Here is a 20,305-nt window from a genome sequence, read left to right as displayed (position 1 = left end):
GGGCTGCTGTTGGGCGACAATAGCCCTCAGCTAATCAGATTCCTCTAAATATTCCCAGTGTGACTCAATGGAGGAACATGGTGAATTCTACCAGGTCCTGGGGACCGTCTGACTATATACCTTCGAGTAATTTACAACGTCCTGTCGACGCTAGTCCGAAGGCCTTCGGCCGAGGTAACTAGGAGCACATGTTTGTTGACGAAAGAGGCAGCTAGATTGCTTGGCGGCGGGAACAGAACAGACTAACCCCAATAGCGCCCGCCCACGAACCCGCCTTGCATTACTCCCGCCCCGAATGCCAATCCTCGACGCATTTCTGCAGGCTGGCCATAACATAAGGAGGAGGACGGGGGAATTAATTGCTCTTGTTTCGGACTTAAATTGGAGGGTTAATTGACAAGACTCTGTCATTTCGACTGGTACTTACTTTTCCGATGGTGGATGTACTGTACTGTACGGGTCGTAACTGCATCTCCGCGCCTCGCCCCCGCGAAATTCTCCAGGCTACTGATTACTACTAGGCTGCCTAGAGTAAGCTCCCGCACCCCTTCTATCCGCGCCTAGAGGACCTTGGCTCGCTAGGCTAGTGAGGCCTCGCTAATTTGTACTAACAGTCACCCCCCGGCTCCCCTGATACCTATGTCCCAGTGAACTGTCCAGCTACCCTAACGGATGCAATCCAGAGCCTGGAGGCCGACTGACCCAGAGCTGCGTGGGCTGGTGGGCTGGCGGGCTGCCCCAGGAGCAGGAGGCCTCCCTTCCAAGGGATAGGAGTGAGTACAGCAAGCAACACGGCCAAAAAAAATATATCATTTTCTTTCATAGAAATGCGTGAATGGGAAAGATTGGTTATCAATTCTTATTGCTAGATAACACATAGTATGACAAGACATGATATGGAATTCGTGGATGAGGAGACCGGCAACCAATTCGTGTGCCTGATAACACAAGACCAGACATGACATGAAAAGAAATGCGTGCTGCGTGTGCTGAGCCATGAGGCTCCAAAAGATGTGAGCTGGGGGAAACCCTACAAGACACCCAAAAAGAACAATGGCAAGCAGAACGACAACATCGACCAGCAGCCCATCCTCAACAACTTTACCCCTTGATGTGATTCCACATGGACTGGTGAAATTTCTCTTCACACCTCCCCTCCCACCTATTGTTTCCCTATTTGATCGACTCTTTCTGCGCTTTAGTTGTATTGCCACGGGGTACCACAGGGGTTCCCAGGCCACAGAGCCTCCCGTCTGGGCCCTTCCCCCTCCTCTTCCTCTTCCTCCTCCTCTTCCTCTTCCTCTTCCTCATCAGCTTCTGCCCCTCCATCTTCGTCAGCTCTTGACCCTTCTCGCACGCTTTCTGTAGCCATATTTGAGTCGACTGTGTGTGCCTGTGGCTCCGTTGTTTGATTGTAGTCATAGACCGTGAACGATCTTTGGTCGTCCAGGAATGACGCTGGACTTACGTACCCGTATTGGTTATTGTCTTGCGCTGTGTGGGTGTTGTATCCAAACTCGCCGGAATTGGCATGCATATACATGCGTGAAGAGTATCGAGGGATTTGGACCTGGCTAGTCATGTAGTAAGTGGAGGGATGGTGCTCCGCCTCCCGTGGCTCTGGGAAATCGATGTCGTCAATAGGAAAAAAGGGACTTTCCCTGCGAATGGTGTCAGCTTCGATGCCCCGTCGTAAAAATGCCGTAAAACACACGTCTGCTGTGGCTGCGCGGAGGGCGGTGGGTGAACTCCAGTTGGAGAGCGGTCTGTGTCAGGGCCCGTTGCACCTTGGAGAGTTTCATCACTGCAATCCTTTTTTCTTTGTCTACACTCCCAGCACTTCTGTCCTGGCATACGCTCTGCGCACTGAAAGTGTACTATTAGTCTAGATCCTCAACTGGACCGGAGAGACATACCTTGCGGTGATCTTCGAAGCACTGAGTACAACTCCTGAGCGCTTGCTCATCTGGGTGGACTGATTTGAATCTTATACCTCTATTGTGACGACCTGGCATTTGGCCATCTCCGCCTGTTGACGCTGCCATTACTATGGGAAAACAGCCGACAGATGATGAGTAGATGGATTGGCGGAGGCGCCAAGGTCGTTGACTGGCAGCAAGCAGGAGTATTGGCTAGCTTTGAAACCGAGAAGAAGTCTGTATGTGAGAGAGACAGAGAGAGCGCGAAAGAGAGAGAGAGAGTATCCAAGAGCTATATGGCCGATGAAAGAGCTTTGTTGGGTACCCATTCGGTGGGGACCACCTATTTCCCTGACAGCAGGCTTGGAAGGGCACTAGGCAACCTCCAGCTCTCTATGGTTATTGCAAGTTGCAAGGAAAAGCGTCATCCCTGCAGAAGGTGGCAATCCCCCCAAGTAGGAGGACGGGAGCTGATCGAATCAACTGCCTCATAAAGTCGTAACCGCTAGGGAAAATCTCGTATTGAAACTTTCATTCATTCTCTTCCTTTCTTAGAACTCTCTCGCCCGGGAGCAATCTGTTCGGTGTTCGATTCCTGTTGGCAATGGAAAACGCTTGAAGCAGTCTAGGCTTAGGCAGTCAGCGTGGATGGCAGACCCGTGATCACATCTATCGGAACGGCTGGAGAGGAGCTTGGGGTCGTTTCCTAACGTGAGACAGAGCCGCCAGGCTCCATAGCAAAAATCGCTTCTCAGGACCCTAGAACGCATGGGGGGGGCGACCTGGGTCTGGCCACCAATGGAGACCGCTTGGGACCTCCTGGCATCTGGAAGCGTGAGCTATCCATCTCGTCATCCACGACGATCGAGATCTGTGGTTGGCAGACGTCTCCGTTGGGTTGCCTCGTTGCCTTTTTTTGGGCGTGAAAAAAGGACGGCACAATGGCTGGCGAAAATATGGAGGTAGCTAGAAAGAGGTTTTAGGTTATGTTGTGGGTTTTGGATGTCGCATGCCACATGGCAACAAAATATTGGTTCAGCAGTGGATGGCTGATTGAGAACGTCGTTGCGCAGCGGACGGGCCATTGAGAAGCCCGCATCAAGAAAGACGTCCGTGAGGTCTTGGTGGGAGGGCGCGGCCGCCCATGATCTGTACAGTGCCAGTGTTTCACGGTCCGGGTCCGATGGCGCAGGCCTGGAGAATCCTAACCTCGTCTCGCCATGTTGGTGCCGTAACAAGGTTGATACAAGCATGCATGCGTAGCCGCTTCAGTCGTCGGGGAAATAAAGCAGCCAATCTCTGTGGAATTTAATCTTCGGTTATCTTCGACTTGTCATTGGCTCGTGCCCTGGAACGAGTGGGCGAGGAGATGCAGACGGGAACCTGATGGTCGCACAAACAACCCAGGCGTCGAATTCATCTGCGCCTTTCATCCTAGTCACCGGTCGTGGTCACAGATCTTTTTCAACACGCAAGCTCTGCGATTATGCCGCCGCTGCAGGAAAGAGCGATCTTTGCATTGGAGAGTAACGTATGTTGATCCGAATGCCGGAATGATGGTCAGTTTTGAACCAAAGTAGGCTGGCGGGACCTGAGGCCCACGAGATTTCAAAGATAGCCTCGAGTCAGAACAACGCATCGCTGTAGAAGTCATTGACAAGGCCAGACATCCTGCCGTCGGTGAAAGCCCCAGTTGTGCCTGGAAGACATCGTGTAGGGTGGGAAAGAGGAGGGCTTACCTGAGAAAGGCCCCGGCTCTCAGTGCTCTGTTTCAGGTCGCCGACCACGAATCTTGACATTTCCACCTTAGAACACTGTGTCATAGGTTCACGTAGAATGTGAAGCTATCACCGTGTACTGTCCCCTTGCGATGTGTGACTGGCCGTGGTCACATGACAAGTTGCGGCTAGGAATATACAATCCCACAATTCCTCTCGCCTCCCCTGGTAGATACATTACCCTAGTAGAAAGGTCGAATTCCTTTACCCAAGCCTTCGCATCAAAAGCGGTTCTTCGGAACTTTGGCTCAAGGTGGATAACGGGTTCTTCTAGAGATGGTGATCGAATCGTAAGAATCGGATCTACCTCGAGCTTGCGAAGGAGGGGCGTGTCCGCTTCAAAGCCATGCATGCGGACCTTGAGGCAGCGAGATCCTCCAATCTGACATGTCTTTGTTCAGCGATAGTGGCGTCGACTGCGAAAAGACGAGTGGCCCTGTACTTCTCGACTGAGTCCTCGACCTGCTTCAGTGCCGCGCATCCTTGACGCCGTCGGTGTTGGGAGCGTCGCGGAGGCCTCCTTCCGTTGCAAATGTCCCTTCAACTCTATGAATACCATTCTTTTTGTTTTTCGTCTACCGTTGAGGTGTTTATTTTGTTGTTGGTTTGTTGTGTGCAGTTTGCCATAGTGGCCCTGTTAGCGTTTGTCGATATGGCTGTTACTGACGAGGAGGGCACCAGCACTAATTTTAAAATCAGAGAGATGCGTTAACGTCCGGCAGAGATCGAAGGCAGTGACATGTAACAAAAGTGAAATGCCTCCTTTGTCACTATCAACAGTCCCATGTTGTTTTGATGCAATTCCGCTTTTTCAACAAGCTCTGTCAGTTACTCTTGTCCTTCAACAAAATCAAGTATTACCCATTATTCTCAGCTTCCTTCAACCGCCTGATAGAATCGCCTGCCTGTTGTCGTTGGGCAAAGCCTCCTAAACCGCTCCCTCCACCTGAATCAAGTGAATTCGGTCAAGATGGCCCCCGAAGGTGCAAAGCACAAGCAGACGAGGTTGAAGACGAAGAAAGATCGACAGTTACACCAGAGGCTGGATGCCTTGAAATCCAAGGGTGATGCTGCGCAAGACGCCGGGCCTGATGTCACGAACCCTGAAACCACCATCACGACCACCAAATATCCACTCTTTGAGACATGGGAAAGACTCGAATCGGCGCAGGTTGGAGAGATCACTCACCAACACAAACATACCACTGTAGGACTCCATCTTTCGCAACGCAACATCATGCTAACATCGGCTCAGGGATGGCTGTTGCCGCAAATCATGCCAGTCCTGGTTCATGTCGCAGCCCCGCAGGCTGGCCGCTTCACGCGGGAGGTACAGTCCAACATTGACAACATGAATTCGATTGAAGCTGTGAAGGACCTCGTCAAGAACAGTCTCCTTTTTGAGCTGAAGCGGACCAATATCGAGGTCACCAAGGCCCAGTTTGCTGGATTGATGGTCTACGGGCCGACCACTGAGTTCAAGCCTGATACCATCAAGAGCTTCACTCGTGGTCTTTTCCTCCAAGAAGCCGCCTTCAAGGATTGGTGGTTGACGGTCGCCAAATCTCAGCGGGTACCTGGCGACATGGTCAAGATCGCGGTTGTCTTGTGGCATTCAGACGAGGCGGCCACGAAACAGGTCACCTTGCCTAACTTCTGGACCGCTAATACCGCTCGGCTACTTCGAAACCACCTGGAGAAGCTGGAGACGCTCCCCTGGGATCTCGACATTGAGGGAGATTGTCGCAGCTATGTCAAGATGCAAGAACAGATGTTGGAGGCCAGAGTCAAGGCCGTGGATGCCGAGACTAAGGCGATGAAAGCCGATGATTTGAACAGAGAGCTGAAGGTCGAACAAGAAAATCTCATCGCCGCCCAAAAGTGCTTGGACGAGGAGGTCAACACGCTCACCAAGTTGAAGGACTCGCTGGTCAAGGCCATCGAAGCCAACGATATGGAGAGCGCTGCTCGTCTTGTGGCTGCGTCGCAGAAGAGCAGCAAGCAAAAGGACAAGGGCAAAGTCGAGGAGACTGAAGAAGGAGAAGCAGAGGACGTGAAGATGATGGATGGCGGTGATGATCCCAACGATAGCGATTACGTTGAGGACTGATCTGGCCTTGACATGGCCAACCGAGACATCCATCAGATTGTGCCATCGTCAACCACACGCAGATATCCTCGAACAGACGGGTGGAAGGATGGGTGGATGGGATGACGAAGAGATGAAGACGAGTCGATGACAACGAGATGAAAAGTCGTTTGTAATTACATACCCAAACTAGACGCAGCGCGCAGTTGGGACGCGGACGTGGGGACGTGCCACAGTCTGACAAACAGTCTGACAAACACCAACCCCGTAGCTTCCACCACCACCATCATCACCTACATATTACATGTTCCGTTCAAACCCTGCATACTCAAATAGGCATGGTATCTGGTGTAAACCCACCACGTTAGCCCGTTGCCGAACAAGCAATTCGTCCGCCAGTGGCACACTGAGAGACGTTTTCTCGAATACCCATGGTTTGCCCATTAGGTGAAGTTCCATTCTATCGCTAATAGTACCAGGAATACACAGATTACGGCCAATCCTGTTCGCCGCTTTCTCCTGCATGCAAAATACCCCCGAAGACATCGTCCCCTACACTTTCTTCTTCAGCTCGAAGCCAACCAGGTGTATCCGAGCGAGAAGGAAGAAAACACAGCCGACGATACAAACACAACCTCCCCACAACTGGAGATACAGAAAGCCGCCGTGGTCGCGAGTGATCAGTGCTCCTCCGATTGGCGACCCGGTCAAAGCTCCTATCGAGCCGGCAGCAAAAACGGTGCCTGTTCGCACCCCGATCTCTCTAATCGGAGACACTTGTGCGATCAGAGCAGGCGTCAATCCGATAGCGGCACCCGACGCAAAACCGAACAAAGGGGCAAACACGAGCTGACCGGCGTTGCTGGTGGCCGGAATCCACAAAGCCAGAATCAGGATGGCTGTCAGGGTGCAGAACACGGTCATGACGTTGAATCGCCCGACCCGATCACCCAACAACCCTGGCAATGTTCGACCAAAGACCGATCCGGCGTTCAGGATGGAGACAAGGTACTGAGCCAGCTCAATCGACATGCCTCGCCCGTTGGCGACCGCCGTGACGAAGGAAAAGACGGGGAACATGCCCCAGTAAAAGAAGAAGGTGGCGAGAGTGAGCAGGATCATGGGGACCTCTTTGAGCGGGCGGATGAAGGCCATGAGGCTCCACGGACGCCGAGTTGGAGGGAACCGAGAGCGCAGGGTGAAGATGGCGAAGGTGCACAGGCCCAGGATCAGGAACGCGCACGTCCGCATGGCCCAGGGAAACCCGGTCTCGTCGATCATGCGGCTGACAATGATGGGAAACAGTACCCCGCCGAGAGAGCTGCCTGCGGCGGTCAGGCCGATAGCCATACCCCGCTTGTGGAAAAACCACGTCGAGACACACGAGACAGCCGGGGTGAAAATACAACACGCCCCGATGGCGCTGCAGACGCCCTGGCTGAGGAGGAACTGGTAGTATTCGGTGGAGATGGAGGCCATCATCAAACCGAAGACGTGCAGAAAGCTCCCGACAATGAGCAGCTTCGTCGGGCCATAGTTGTCAAAAATAAATCCTGCGACCGGACCCGTGGCCAACATGAAGAAGGTTTCTAGTGACGGAATCCAGGCGACGGTGCTAGGTGAGTATTGCTTCAATTCGGCGCGCATGTAGTAGTCTTGAAACACTCCGATACAGTTGATCCATCTGGAGACACACATATACATTAGCATCGCAGGTTCCGCGAGAGACAGCTCGAAGCACCACGTACCCCCAGGAAACGAAAAAGCAGGCGCTAGCGGCGGCAACCGTGAGCCAGGCCTGCGCACCGCCGTCTGGAAACGAAGCCGGGTCCATCCAGGGATTGGCAGGCTTAGGAGGCTCATTTTGGGCAGGCTGGTCGAGCGACGACTTCTCCGTGGGCGAATTCGAGAAATCTTTGGTATCGGGGACAACATGGCTCTCCTGGGCTTCAGGCTCGGACTCCCCTTGGATAGGCACCTGCTTCTCCAGGTCTTGCGACATGGCGATGATTGCGGCGATCGTCGGACAATATCGAGCTGAATGAAGGGAAGGAGGGGGTTTGTCCGTGTAGGGGGGTCTGGGCTATCGTACAAACAACAATCGGGTTGGGCAGTGAATGGTTCGAGGTTTGGGGCTCTTTCTGCTCGACGCTAACAGGAACAGGAAGGGAGAGAAAAGAGAGACCTGGAGGAAAAGGGCTAGGTAGGTTCAAGCTGAAAGTCGAATCTGCCGGGTTCTTGATATATCGAAAACTCGGAATCCAGATCAAGATGCACCCGAGATGCCTTGCAGAGCCAGGGACCCAAGGAACACCCTGATTACGAGCTTCGGCCTTATTGAAAGCGCGAGCAACAAACTTTGGACACTGATTAGATTAGATGGACCTGCGCCATTGGACGGACGGACATGATGCCGCTCGATGCCATGTCGTTTCAGGACGGTCGCCGTCGTGGGGCTGTACGAAGCCGTACACACTAACGCGGTTCGCTCATAACAGCAGAGCTCGGCCATCGACTCAAGCGACGGGAATCTGGTTGGAGAGGCCCCTGAGTCAATCTGGAGCTCACTCTGCACGTCCATCGACAAACCCTTCCATAGTGGAGCCGATCAAGTCGGGGGCGTTGACCAAAGGCGGTCGGAGTTAGCAGCATACAGACCCGCATGTTGGTAATCCGAGTTCGGCCGAGCTGCTTGTCGGGACCGGCGCTCTTTTGGTGGCCGACGTTCCAACAATGGCGAGCATCATGTTTTTTTCTTTCTCCAGGAGACACCATTCCACCGAAAACATCGACCGGGCGAATACACTCCAACCGTAAACGAGAAATTTGATGCTCTGGCTCTGCGTTGGCGGTGTCGATGGCGGTGGCGATGGCGGTTTTCGACGCGACAATGTCAGAAGCCGAAAAAATCAGAGGGATGATACACCAGAGGATTGTGCCCTTTATATTGTCAAGAAAGGGGGCCCATAGGGCTGGATGTCAGCACGCAACCACTTGAGCTTACTCTATCGGCATCACCACGTGGGGGATGACAGCCGCATAGTACACAATTTCTGGGGAATGTTCGGCTCTACAGTATCACCCTGGAAAGCGATTCAGATTGGACCAGCTGTCAAATGCACAAGTGCGACAGCAGAGGAAGGGTAGTAGCTCAATCAGCCTTTGCGATCTAACCATTGCATTCCCGATTTCGAGCCGGGTTGTGCTCACTGACAGCTCAGACTTTACTATATTACTCATTATACCACGGGTCTATCCTCCCTCGGTTCGCCCTCCCTCCTTTCCTGTCCTTTGCGTTGCTTTGCTTTGTACATCCGCCGTCCATGCAGGCTATCTCATCATCGCCATATAGGTGGCAGCAGCCTCTCTCCTCGTGGTCTTCTGCTCTATGGTCTCGGGCTGGATCCGTGGCTTTTCTTGTTTGTTCTTGGGGTGCAGCAGCGCCTTGAGACTCGAGATGGTGGAAGTGCTCTGGATCGAGGCTGTTTCGGCGTTCACGCTCGAGGTTTTGGGTTTCTCGCTCATCTGGGCCGGCATTTTGAAGACGATAGGAGATTCCCCTTTTCTTTGTCCCTTTTTTGGAGTGTATTGGTTGTTGCGTGGTGGTGTGGATGTTGGGGAGGAAGTCAGAGACGAAGAGTGATATCTGATCGTGGACGTCTCCGAGTACAAATATCAAGATAGCAATAGTGGCGGCGAGGGGGCCCCGGACCAGGAAGAAGTGGATGCGGGAGGGAAGGGACGGGAAGAGGCTGATGTAAGATACGAGGCAGCAGTGGTGAGAGCTGGACCAAGCACGACGTCTCAGGTCCTCAGAAGACGGCCAGACACAGAGGCACAAGCGACTCGCTCAAAGGGATTCCAGGTACAATACACAGGAAAGGGATTCCGGATACAGTGTGAGCCACGATCTCTGAGCCACTCAGTCAGGCGAGTCAGGCCCCCTTTATATGTATGTATTTGCTCTCTACTACGCTCCCCTACATCGGCACTGATCTGCTCTTCAACAACGCTCTTCTCCATCTCTAGCATTCCGAACCCTAACTGTCCCATGACTGCAAGGTTGATAGTTAACTTCCAGACTTGGATTAGGATGAGGATGACGCACCGTCATATTACCAGGGGACTTGGCTGGAGGGCTGGATCGTGGCAACGGCGGTTGGTGCCTGGCCTTGGCGGTCTTGAGCGGGCTGAGTCTAATACCTAGTTAGACAGTTCATAGGGACAGGTACGAGGTATTACTTGGGTTGTTATGCTCGTATCTCGTATGAGCAATGGTGGCATTCTTACTTCAATGCCTACTTCATACCTACCTCCATATGTTGTCTCCCTACATACATACGAGGATCTCAGGTATACATGGTCAGGAGTACCTCTCCTCGTACCGAGCACCATACTGCATCTAGCAGATTGCCAAGGGCACATGCGTGCGTGAGGGATATATTGCAATATGTTGCATACGTCCATACTCGAGGTGATACGAATACGTCCATGTCCTTGTTGGATCTCCTGCCCCGCATCGTCTGACTCACCACATGTGGGCTGCAATTCTGGAGTACCAACTAAACCAGAAGACGGTTAAGCCTATTCCTGTAGAGGCTCGGCTATATGTGTGTGTGTGTGTGTTGACTTCTCGATCTCTCCCGGTTTCTTAGGAGAACATCAATATTCAGTGCAGATCAATAGTCCCGCCACAGCGCAACCATTGCCAGTACGCGGGACGCAGGGAAAGAGGCCACTGGGTGTTCCTGTACCAGTCCTGCAGCAGCTGTTCCCTCCTTGGTGCTTACATCGCTACCTCTGGAGTACTCCGCCCTTCGATGTGGCCTATCACCAAGTCTCGGCACTTTGTAGAGAGGGAGGTATCCTCAACAACGATTGGTCCCAGCGTACACAAGCGGTTGCCAACTCCCATGTGTTTATGTATTCAGGTCCGTTCTTGGTCACGGACCCATACATATCGTCTCCACAGAGTTATAGCGGTGACTCACGAGGCACGACGCAACTGCGGAGCAGGACCATGGTCTCGTGTGAGTCTTGACCATTTTCGAACCTCGTTACTTACCACTGAGGTAGTCGTCATATAAATACAAGACAGATATACCTACTGCACTGCGGATGGGTACAGAGGCGCTCGGTAGATATTTTGACATACTCCCTGCTCTTCGTTTTCTTCTGCATTGACAAAGAACAAAAAGCCGAGGTTTGTGACCTCCAAACGCCCCCCTTTGGCGCCTCTGACATATGCCATTCCTACCTCCCGTGTTTGCCCAGGCCGTAATATAGACGTGACAAGACAGCCTTGTGATGGTCATGATTTTCCGCAGGACGTCACGCTGACTCCTTGCTTTGCAGGCAATGCTTCTCTTCGCGTTTTTCAATCGTGATTGCGCTGGAGGAGAGGGATCGCCGCAAGGGAATATGTGTTCTTGATTAGGATGGGGTCTTGGCAGCGGACTTGACGTCGATATGGCTATTTGATGTCTTCATTTTGGGGCCAGTCATTTCGCTAGATCCTTACCTCTTCAGTCGGGCCTGGACCTAGGCAAATAGAGCATCTCTCTGGTGCGGAACAGTTCGCAATGTATGGGCTTGACCGGTGGATCCCTGGCGTACCACAAACTTGCAATCCATTCCGCTCCGTTGGGACATTTCCAGCTGAATTCAGTAGTGGATTGGCTCTCGAACGCTTGACCCCTGAAAGCTTCTCTTCTCCCACATTATGACATCAATGCTCTCTAACATGTGTTGTACCATCTCGATTATCTCAACTCTTGTTTGAAACCCATGCTCGATGCGAGCGAAGTGGTAGTAACATCTCACAGTCGTGACGTACTGCAAGGGTAGACTGCGAAGCATGACGCGCTGTGATCCAAGACCAGCTGGTTCTTCCTCGGGTGTCGTCATTGTTAGGCCCCTCTCCAAGAGGCTCATCATGTGGCGTCGAGCATAGTCTCGCCCAGAGATGCAAAGTCGCAAGGGAAAGAATATGCTGGTCGTCAAACAGGCGCGCGACGGTTGGATTCGGGGCTGGTGGCCTGTGGTGTCAAGGTCCTGATGCTCGGGCTGGCTGGGATAGACCTCTCATCACAATCTGACCTGTCATATGCATTATCACAACGCCACGACATGCGGAAAGGGCAATGGCGACGATGCAAAGGTAGATCGTGGTTCAAGTTGGGCAACTGTGTCGTATCGTACGGGCAACTGAGCTGGGTTATATCAGATCTTTCCCAGCGATTCAGCCACCAATAGACTTGCGCAGACTGGTCGGGATGGCGCCACGATCGTGATCTGTTGTGGAGGAATACATTTCCCCGTGCCTCTAGAGCACACCAGCGGTCTAAGCGAGGTCACACACAGCTTGCCTGCCCCATCACCGACCCAGCAACCAGTCAATCAGCCAGCCACGAGCAAGCCGTCGAGGGGTCGAGGTCCAGAAACATGACGGTGTTTGCCCTTTACGGGTGTCTCTTCGGAACAGTCAGGAGGAAAGCAAACACTGGTCAAGACTTGATAGCAGCAAACAACGAAGAGGTGATGGCGTCGTGTTGGCTGGGTTGGAGGAAATACGAGGACCTCTGATGCCTGGTTTCGTTAGCAATGCGGGCCAAGGCACATTCACAAAATTGAGGACCTCGTATTATAAGGGAATCCAGTGGCCTCCAAGTGCCGACGCAGCTGTCAGGATTTGAGAAAGTTGATGGAAGTTCCGTCTAGTGATTTGGTACTTGTACTGACTGCATGTACGCGTCCGAGCCCGCCGAGAGCGCCGAATCTCGCCTCGCGCCACCTTCCCTATCATATCGCTGTACCGCACGGGCACACCCATTCTCTCGCGCCTATGGCAATTCAGTTCGTCCTCTTCTCAATATCAGCTGATAACCCCGAACTTCGGCAGAATCCCAGCTCGTCTTCGGTTTACGCGCTTCCTCAGCCTGTGCAAAAGTATATGCTGTCGATGCCCTAGAACTGGCTGAGAATTTCCTCTGCGATCAAGTCCCCTACAGCCAAGTCGCCAGGGCGCCTGACGATCTGCGCACGGGCCCCCTCCCCCCTCCTTAGCTCCCTTTGCTGGATTCGGTCTTTTTCGGATACGTGCACGGCGCGTCCTCCGAAAAAACTGCTCTGTTGCAATGGATCCGAGCCCGGGCTTCCACAAATCCGCTGAGGGTGACGAGCCACAACCCAAGGTCGAAGCGTTGACTCAGGAAGAAATCAATGAGCGTCTGCGCCGCAAGCGCAAGGCCCGCGGGCAAAAGGCCTGCCATCCTTGTCGCCAGAGGAAAGTGGGTTGCAATTATCAACACCCCTGCCAAAAGTGCGTCGACCGCAACCACCCCGAGCTCTGCATCTATGAGCCCGTGTCCAAGCGTGCAAATCTCGACACGGCGGCCGGCCCGGGAACGGCACCTGGCGCTTCCAACGAAGCCACGGCGATGGGATGGAGCAGGATCAGCGAAAGACTGCAGACGATCGAACAGGCCATTCAAGAGCTGCGGAATGAGTTGAAAGACTTGCCGGGACGGGACGGGTCTCCTGCGACGCTGGTCGGCCGGCCCAAGGTCGAGAGAATGGGACGAGACTCGAGCAGTGAGGGTGTCGATCAGGACAACTTTGCCATCCACACCAGCAACGAAGTCACGGGCGAGACCGTCCATCTGGGCGGCAACTCTGTCCCGGCCATGGTCTTTTCACTGAAGAGCGACCCTAACGAGTATGATGTCCAGGACGTCCTCGGCAAGAGCATCCTACCTCTGTTCGGCCTGGACAATGAGAGTGCCACCTACCCGTTCGTGGACCTTTGGGGCTTACCTCACGGATCTTATGCCAGACTGCAGGCCATGTGCCGGTTGTTGCCCACGGACGCCGACTGTCTGCAATATTTTGCACAGTACCGGGATACGGCTCATGTGCTTTTCCCGGGGGTCGTGGACATCAAACACTTTGAGGGGGAACTCACCCATTTTCTCATCAACAAAGCCGCCGCCACCAGGGATGCCCCGTATGAGGCGCTGTCGAACGACAATATATACGGCAAAACGCTCCATTGGGTGGGGTTGCTGTTCGCCATCCTCGCTTCTGGCTACCAATGCTCGTCGTTGCCGCGGAAAGAACGCCAACTGACGAGTCAGGTATACGGTTAGGAACGGTCCCGTTCGCGGGGGAAAAATCAACACGCTGACGTGGGACAGTATGCTGTGCGTATGAATGCCTCCGCATCATCAATTACCTGTCCAATTCCAAGTTGCTCGATATCCAGACGTTGTTGGTGCTGGGGAATGTTATTTCCAATAACATGAACTCGGGCATTGCCTGGTGCTTGCTCGGTGGGGTGCCATTACTTTTTTCTGTCGGAATCATTCCCACTAACCGTACATCAGGACTGACCATCCGGATCGGACAGAGCCTCGGTCTTCATCAGAAATCCTACCGGGCCAGCTCTGAGGCTGAGCGGTCGACACGAGAAGAACTTTGGTAGGTCCCAGCGGCGACTTTGTCCCATCCATTCGTGCTAATCGGGCTCGTGTAGGTGGAGGATCGTCTGGCAGGACAGTCTGATCTCCATCACCTTTGATCGAGCATCGTCGACTCCCACCATCTCGCACCACAAATCCGTCCAGTCGGCCGACCACACGTGGCTGTCGTACACCGATTGTATGAAGATCTTGTGTGAGACGGGTCTCGAGATTGTGCGGGAGAGGAGTAAGCACAGCGATCCTCGGTACGAACTCACGCGAATCCACCGTCATCAGACGGAGCTGTCCAAAATGATGGAGCACGCGCTGCAGCATCTCAAAGATGCCACGGCGTGCCAGTCGATGAGGGATCAACTCGAGCACTGGAACCTCTATCTCCATCGGTCATATATCTTGTCGGAATTGTACCGGTCGGCGTTGAAACGCAAGCAGACGTCGCCGGAACTCGGCAGCTTTCGGGCGGCGTGCTTGGAAAACATGGCCAACACGGTGGATGCGTTCCTGGGACTATCCAACGTAACTCGGTTTGCCACGCAATCTTGGGCCGCGGTGCATCGGTCTCTGAGCTCGGCGCTTTTGCTGGGGATCTTGAAACAGCCCCAGAGTCAACCCCGGGTGCGGATGCTGCTGGACAAGCTGATTGTGGCCATGTCGAGCATCAGCTCTTCACTGGATCCCACGGAGCTCTCTGCTCCCATCTCGAGAGCGGTGAGGGCTCTTGCACGACTCAATGCGCATCACGGCTCCGAAGCTGGGACCGAGTACAGCGCGGGTGGTCACGCCCTTCCGGGCTGGGAGCGGAGCATGAGCCAGGATGTGTACATGGGACACCCTTCGAATGAAGCATCGGGGGATGACGCTGGTCGGTCGGACGATTCGCCCTATGAGTTGATGGAGAAGATCTTGTGGGGATCCCAGGGCATATCTCCAGCGTGAGAAGGATTATATCTCTTTCTTTGACTTTGGGCTCGGCATATCTGAAGCATTTAAGTCGTGGGCGCCGGGGTCATTTTGATAGTGCATCGATGGAATATCTTCAGTGCAATTGAGCCCAAAGTTGGGATTCTGTGTCTCCCCTTTTCCTTCCTCCTTTTCTATTTTCTACTCTGGAACCCCTTGGATGATAAAGTCCCTTGACGAAACATACTTATAGGTCACTTTGACGCGTGAGGTGACCCGTTTCGGGCACACTCGGATGTATTTCGGAGGGGGTGGTGTGGTTGATCTGTGGCGAGGCGCGTGGAATGCGGGAGTAACACGTATTGGTTGCGGCTCAGGAGACCTCGGACTTGCAGCGCACATGGTCGGAGTCGGGGTCTAGGCTACCCTGGGGGCTTCAAGGCCCCCGGAACAATACATGATGGCCGTAGATCCTCCGTGGTTAGGGCAGCAGTTGCCCTTGTACCCTTATATGAGGTTACTCGGTACTTGTCCACTATTACTTGTCTCCGCCCATGCTCCGTATCTCGCGCGTCTGGTCTCGACTCGTCATACTTTGACTACCTCTTCAGATTTCATCATCTCCGAGATTCAATCATCCTCTCTCCTCAACCGAACCTATCTGATCATCTCCGAAGAAGTCCTGCAAGCAAGGAAGCGTTATCTGCAGATCGTGCCAACAACCAACATTGGCTGCTATCGAATCTCATATATATAATAATATGACTCTACCCACGGCTCCTGGCCTGGTCAATGGATCTACAGCTCCTACACATCACTCCCACTCGACAGGTTCTTCGAATCACTCACTACTCCCACTCTTCGATTACACAACCCCGTAAATAATGGACGTCATCATCCCCCAACCAGACTCCATGGTGGACATGGACGACTGGTACAACTATCCCTTGTCCACAGCTGACATGACTGAGTCGTTTGTGGGATGCTCGTCGAATCCTCTTGCGTCCTACGGCCAGTCCATCACTGCCAACTTCACCCCATCACCACAATACTTGAACAGCCAAGGAACACAGTATCCCTGGAACACGATTGACACGAGCATGTTCTATCAAAAGACGCCTCCAGAATCGATGACCACTGCTGGCACATCTTTCGCACAGTATGTGCCAGATCCCACGCCATGCTACAGCTCAAACGGTTTCTTCGGAGGATACACCGGCGAGGACGAAGCCGGAAACAGCGATTCCAGCTACGATTACCGGGTGCCGGATCTCGAGCCGTCACTTTCAGATTCCGCGACCTGTTCAGAAACCGAAGACTGTGCGATGACATCAACGACCACGCAGCAAAGATCTCAGAACCCGAAGACGCGACGTGGCCGGAGCCGCGAGAAGCGTGCGACCCAGTCAAGAAAAGCCACGGCTCGAGAGCAGAAGCACGCCTCCTCCCGAGTCTCCAGGCTTCAACGGACCAGCTCGAGCGACGGCGAGGATCTCGCGCACACGCTCGCCAAGCAGACACACTCGGCGATCGAGCGCAAGTACCGCAACAACCTGAATGCAAAGATGTGGCAGCTCCACCGCACGTTGGAGGGCACGAGCTGGATGTCTTCTACCAGCACCACCACCACCAGCAGTGACGACAACAGTGATGCGCCACCGCAGCGGCAGGGCGAGCAGCAGCCGCCGCGGAAGTCAGACATCCTCAGCAACGCACTCCAGTACATCGACGAGTCCGAGCTGGAGATGCGGCACATGTCGGACGAGATCCAGCGGTTGACGAGCAGGCTGGCGGCGCTGCAGCGCTTGGTCCGGTGTGGGGGCGACTGTGACGCGCTGAAGCAGATAGTTCAGATGAAAATGGCATCGTAGTTTTCTGCGATTCTCTTTCTTTCTTTTTTTCCCCATTTTTTCGCGCTCTCTTTTGATCTTTCTCTCACGGCTTTGCTTGGCGTTGGAGGTACCACTATGAGCCCTGCAATGAGCACGCCTTGGGACACGAAGGCTCTGGAACAGGCTGTACTGTACTGTAAGTGTGTGTGTACGAGTATTATGTTCTGACAATGTAATTCTTCCCGACACGTCACAAAGGGAGGCATCTATCTAATAATATTATTCTCTCTCTCTCTCTCTCTCTCTCTCTCTCTTCTCCTTTGCATGACCATGGGGATTGATTGGGAGGCTGAGCCCTCCTCCATCCACGCTTGAAGACCTGAATCCTGCAGTCGGGACGTTTGCAAACAAATTCACTCATTCATCCATTCATTCATTCTTTTTTCCCACTTCGGCCGAGTATGTATGTATGTATGTTAGATGGATGTCCCCTTGATCGATACATAGATAGATAGACAGACGTCTACCCAAACTTATTCACAGAGCGCGTAAATACCTATCCAGATCTCCTTGAGAGAGGGGCCCAGGAGACACGGTGAGAACAGAACACGGGGAATCAAATGTATATACATGTATATCAGTCGAGACAGAAGCATCAATCACTCCCAACCACTCCCAATCAGCGCAGCAACTGTCGTGGCCGAGGCGGTATGCGTACACTAGTCAGTTCAGACAGACAGAACGAAAGACAGATTCACAAACAACACATCTCGCATTCCATTGCTGTCCGTCCCTGCACTGCACACTGATTGATTGATTGATTGATTGATTGATTGGTTGATTGATTGGTTGATTGATTGATTGCTCTTAATACACAAACCCGACACGGCCCAGCCGGTCGACTACTCCCCCATACGTACGTACACATTGATTTCTTCGTCTCATTCGCATCCTGTTCAGTGAATGAAGAAGAGACGGTTGCTTTGCGTCCACTCATGGCTCCGACTCCAGGACTCCAGCACCGACTCTATTGTAGAGTAGACGATATTCATGATAGATGACATATGTTACCATTCCTTCCGGGTATGGTATGACCATATATGAGATGGGGTCAATTGATTCCTCCCCTCCTCTCGCTGTCGAGTTTCCCATCCGAAACGGAGGACTCACATCCACTAACTCGATCACACACGCCCATCACTCACTCAATCACCCACTACTCATCAACGCCTTGAGCACTGCCCACTCCTCACATTTGACGAGGTTGCGGATGGTGCGCTCCTTGTCCTGGAGATGCCTGATCTCGTCGGCCATGTGGCGCATCTCGACCTCGGACTGGTGGATGTAGTCGATGGCCGAGTTGAGGATCTCGGACTTGCGCACGCGGGTCGGCGGTTGGAACGACGGGAGCGATGCCGCCGCCGCCGCCGGTGCTGTGGGTCCTGTGGTGCTCGACAGGCGCAATTGAGAGTGCGGGCCCGGCGAGTTCACCTCCCTCAACACATAGTACAGCTGGCTCATCTTGCCGTTGAGGTTGTCGCGGTATCGCCGCTCGACGACCGAGTGCGCCGCCTTGGCCTCCTGGTCCAGGGCAGCCGCATTCTTCTTGTCGTCCTCGTTGTCGTCCTCGTCGGCCAAGGTCTTGATGCGCTGCTGCTGTTGCTGGCGCGACGCGCGAGACTTCCGGCCCCTTCTTTTGGCGCCCGGTTTGTTGTTCGCCGCGGCCATGGTGGCGGCAGCTGTTGTGGCATCGGCAGACTCTCCGCTCTGAGCCGCTGCCGCCTTGCGTTTACTCCCGCGGGTACGACCGCGGGCAGGCGGCTTCGTCGAGATCCAGGGGACCACCTCCGACCACTTGACCGGAGGAACGGCGGCAGAGGCGTTCAGTGTCGAAGATGAACATTCCTCGGACTCCTCTTGGCAGCCCACTTGCTGGCTTGAGCCATCCTCCTGTTCCTCCTCATCGTCGTCGTCAGCAGGCTGAAGTTCGAAACTCATACCGGCACACGAGGGATAGCATTCCTCCGGGGTGGCGGAATGTAACGTCTCGTAGTCGGAGAACGAGATGGGCGGTGAGAGCGGGAACTGTGAGTGAGAGTGTGAGTGTGAGGGAGGCCCGGTCCCTGTGCCCAGCGGCTGCCCAGGGAAGGTCACATTGTGCAGTTGCAGATGTTGATGTTGTTGTATTTGTGGTAGTTGTAATGGTAATTGCTGTTGTCGTTGATCTGATCGTGAATTGGCTCCGGGGTGCTGCTGGTCCTTCAAGTACTCGTTCTGGATGAATGGCTGGAAGATCGAGATGTCAATGTCATTGAGAGGCTGCGGCAGAAACATCCAATCGTCAATACACACAAGACCAGACAGGGCAAGACAAGAGAGAATAAGGGGCTATCGAGGGCTCGGGTCAAGTGGTATATACACCTACCCCGTTGCTGATGCCAAAGTCCACGAGGGAGTGGGCGGACATGGGCATACTATAGTCCATATAGACACATGAAATGAATTCCCCCAAGTGACCCAAGTGAACCGACGTCCTTGGGACCCAGGTACAGTAAAACTGGCGTCAATATACTGGATGATGGTGACGGTGACGGTGATGGTGGTGACTTGCTAGCTCATTCTTCAGGGAAGAGAGTGCTGCTGCTGCTGCTGCTGCTGTTATCTCGATCTTTGATATAATAAGAATAAGAACATAAATTGATCATAAGAATAATAATACTTGTATGAGGTAGATGGATCGTCACCAAAGCTCCACTTGCGTCAGTCGCGAGCTTGGCCGACCGCCCGGATGGCTTGGGGGGCCTTGGAGGGGAAGCATACTTTTGTACTTGTAGGGCATGGAACAGGCCCAGAAAGAAGCAAAAGAGCCAGGGCTGGCCCCGGTCGGTCTGTCAATCTGTCTGTCTGTCAGTCTGTCTGGTTTGTGGCCGAGCGAGCAAACGAACCAAGAGCCCCAAGGAAACAGGCCACCGTCCTGCGTCCACCAGGTTGAAAGAGGTGCCCCCTTCCGACGGCGGCGGGCTACTGCCGATTCCATGAAGACGATCAAACTGGGAGGCGGCATATGAACATGTGCTTCGCTTAGAGCAGTGGAGTTTTTGGAGCTTTGGAGGAGATACGGAGTACCTCGTACTTTGAGCTCACATGGGCGGAATTGTCGTCGACTGGTCTGGAATACTAGAAACGAAAGAGCCCCCGGTCGCCCGGCAGGCAAGGAGGCAGGCAGGGCAGGGCAGGGCAGGGCATATCCCACCAGTGCCCAATGTGTTCTACCGAGTACCAAGTCTGATATTTCGGGATCCATTCT

The 20,305-nt window shown here is 53.6% G+C and overlaps 6 protein-coding genes across 6 annotated transcripts; 3 read left to right on the top strand and 3 right to left on the bottom strand.

Moving 5' to 3' along the window:
* Positions 1-1,198: 1,198 nt before the first annotated feature.
* Positions 1,199-1,966, bottom strand: AYL99_10430 (hypothetical protein; the record flags this gene model as incomplete). Its single annotated transcript, XM_018841936.1, has 3 exons — positions 1,199-1,661; positions 1,711-1,866; positions 1,917-1,966. 3 exons carry the CDS (start codon positions 1,964-1,966, stop codon positions 1,199-1,201), a joined length of 669 nt encoding a protein of 222 aa, XP_018688824.1.
* A 2,701-nt stretch (positions 1,967-4,667) lies between these two features.
* On the top strand, positions 4,668-5,807 carry AYL99_10429 (hypothetical protein; the record flags this gene model as incomplete). Its single annotated transcript, XM_018841935.1, has 2 exons — positions 4,668-4,904; positions 4,953-5,807. 2 exons carry the CDS (start codon positions 4,668-4,670, stop codon positions 5,805-5,807), a joined length of 1,092 nt encoding a protein of 363 aa, XP_018688823.1.
* A 531-nt stretch (positions 5,808-6,338) lies between these two features.
* On the bottom strand, positions 6,339-7,788 carry AYL99_10428 (hypothetical protein; the record flags this gene model as incomplete). The annotated part of the gene is made up of 2 exons (XM_018841934.1): positions 6,339-7,470; positions 7,535-7,788. 2 exons carry the CDS (start codon positions 7,786-7,788, stop codon positions 6,339-6,341), a joined length of 1,386 nt encoding a protein of 461 aa, XP_018688822.1.
* Positions 7,789-12,922: 5,134 nt separating this feature from the next.
* On the top strand, positions 12,923-15,202 carry AYL99_10427 (hypothetical protein; the record flags this gene model as incomplete). Its single annotated transcript, XM_018841933.1, has 4 exons — positions 12,923-13,928; positions 13,982-14,116; positions 14,171-14,264; positions 14,320-15,202. The coding sequence occupies 4 exons, from the start codon at positions 12,923-12,925 to the stop codon at positions 15,200-15,202; spliced, it is 2,118 nt and encodes a 705-aa protein (XP_018688821.1).
* Positions 15,203-16,050: 848 nt separating this feature from the next.
* Positions 16,051-17,037, top strand: AYL99_10426 (hypothetical protein; the record flags this gene model as incomplete). The annotated part of the gene is made up of 1 exon (XM_018841932.1): positions 16,051-17,037. The coding sequence occupies one exon, from the start codon at positions 16,051-16,053 to the stop codon at positions 17,035-17,037; it is 987 nt and encodes a 328-aa protein (XP_018688820.1).
* Positions 17,038-18,207: 1,170 nt separating this feature from the next.
* On the bottom strand, positions 18,208-19,332 carry AYL99_10425 (hypothetical protein; the record flags this gene model as incomplete). Its single annotated transcript, XM_018841931.1, has 1 exon — positions 18,208-19,332. One exon carries the CDS (start codon positions 19,330-19,332, stop codon positions 18,208-18,210), a length of 1,125 nt encoding a protein of 374 aa, XP_018688819.1.
* Between the last annotated feature and the right edge of the window lie 973 nt (positions 19,333-20,305).

The sequence above is a fragment of the Fonsecaea erecta genome (assembly GCF_001651985.1).
Source record: "Fonsecaea erecta strain CBS 125763 chromosome Unknown Scaff11, whole genome shotgun sequence".
Taxonomy (NCBI): Eukaryota; Fungi; Ascomycota; class Eurotiomycetes; order Chaetothyriales; family Herpotrichiellaceae; genus Fonsecaea; species Fonsecaea erecta.
The sequence above is the reverse complement of the archived record's forward strand: the minus strand, read 5'-3'. Positions and strand labels throughout refer to the sequence as shown.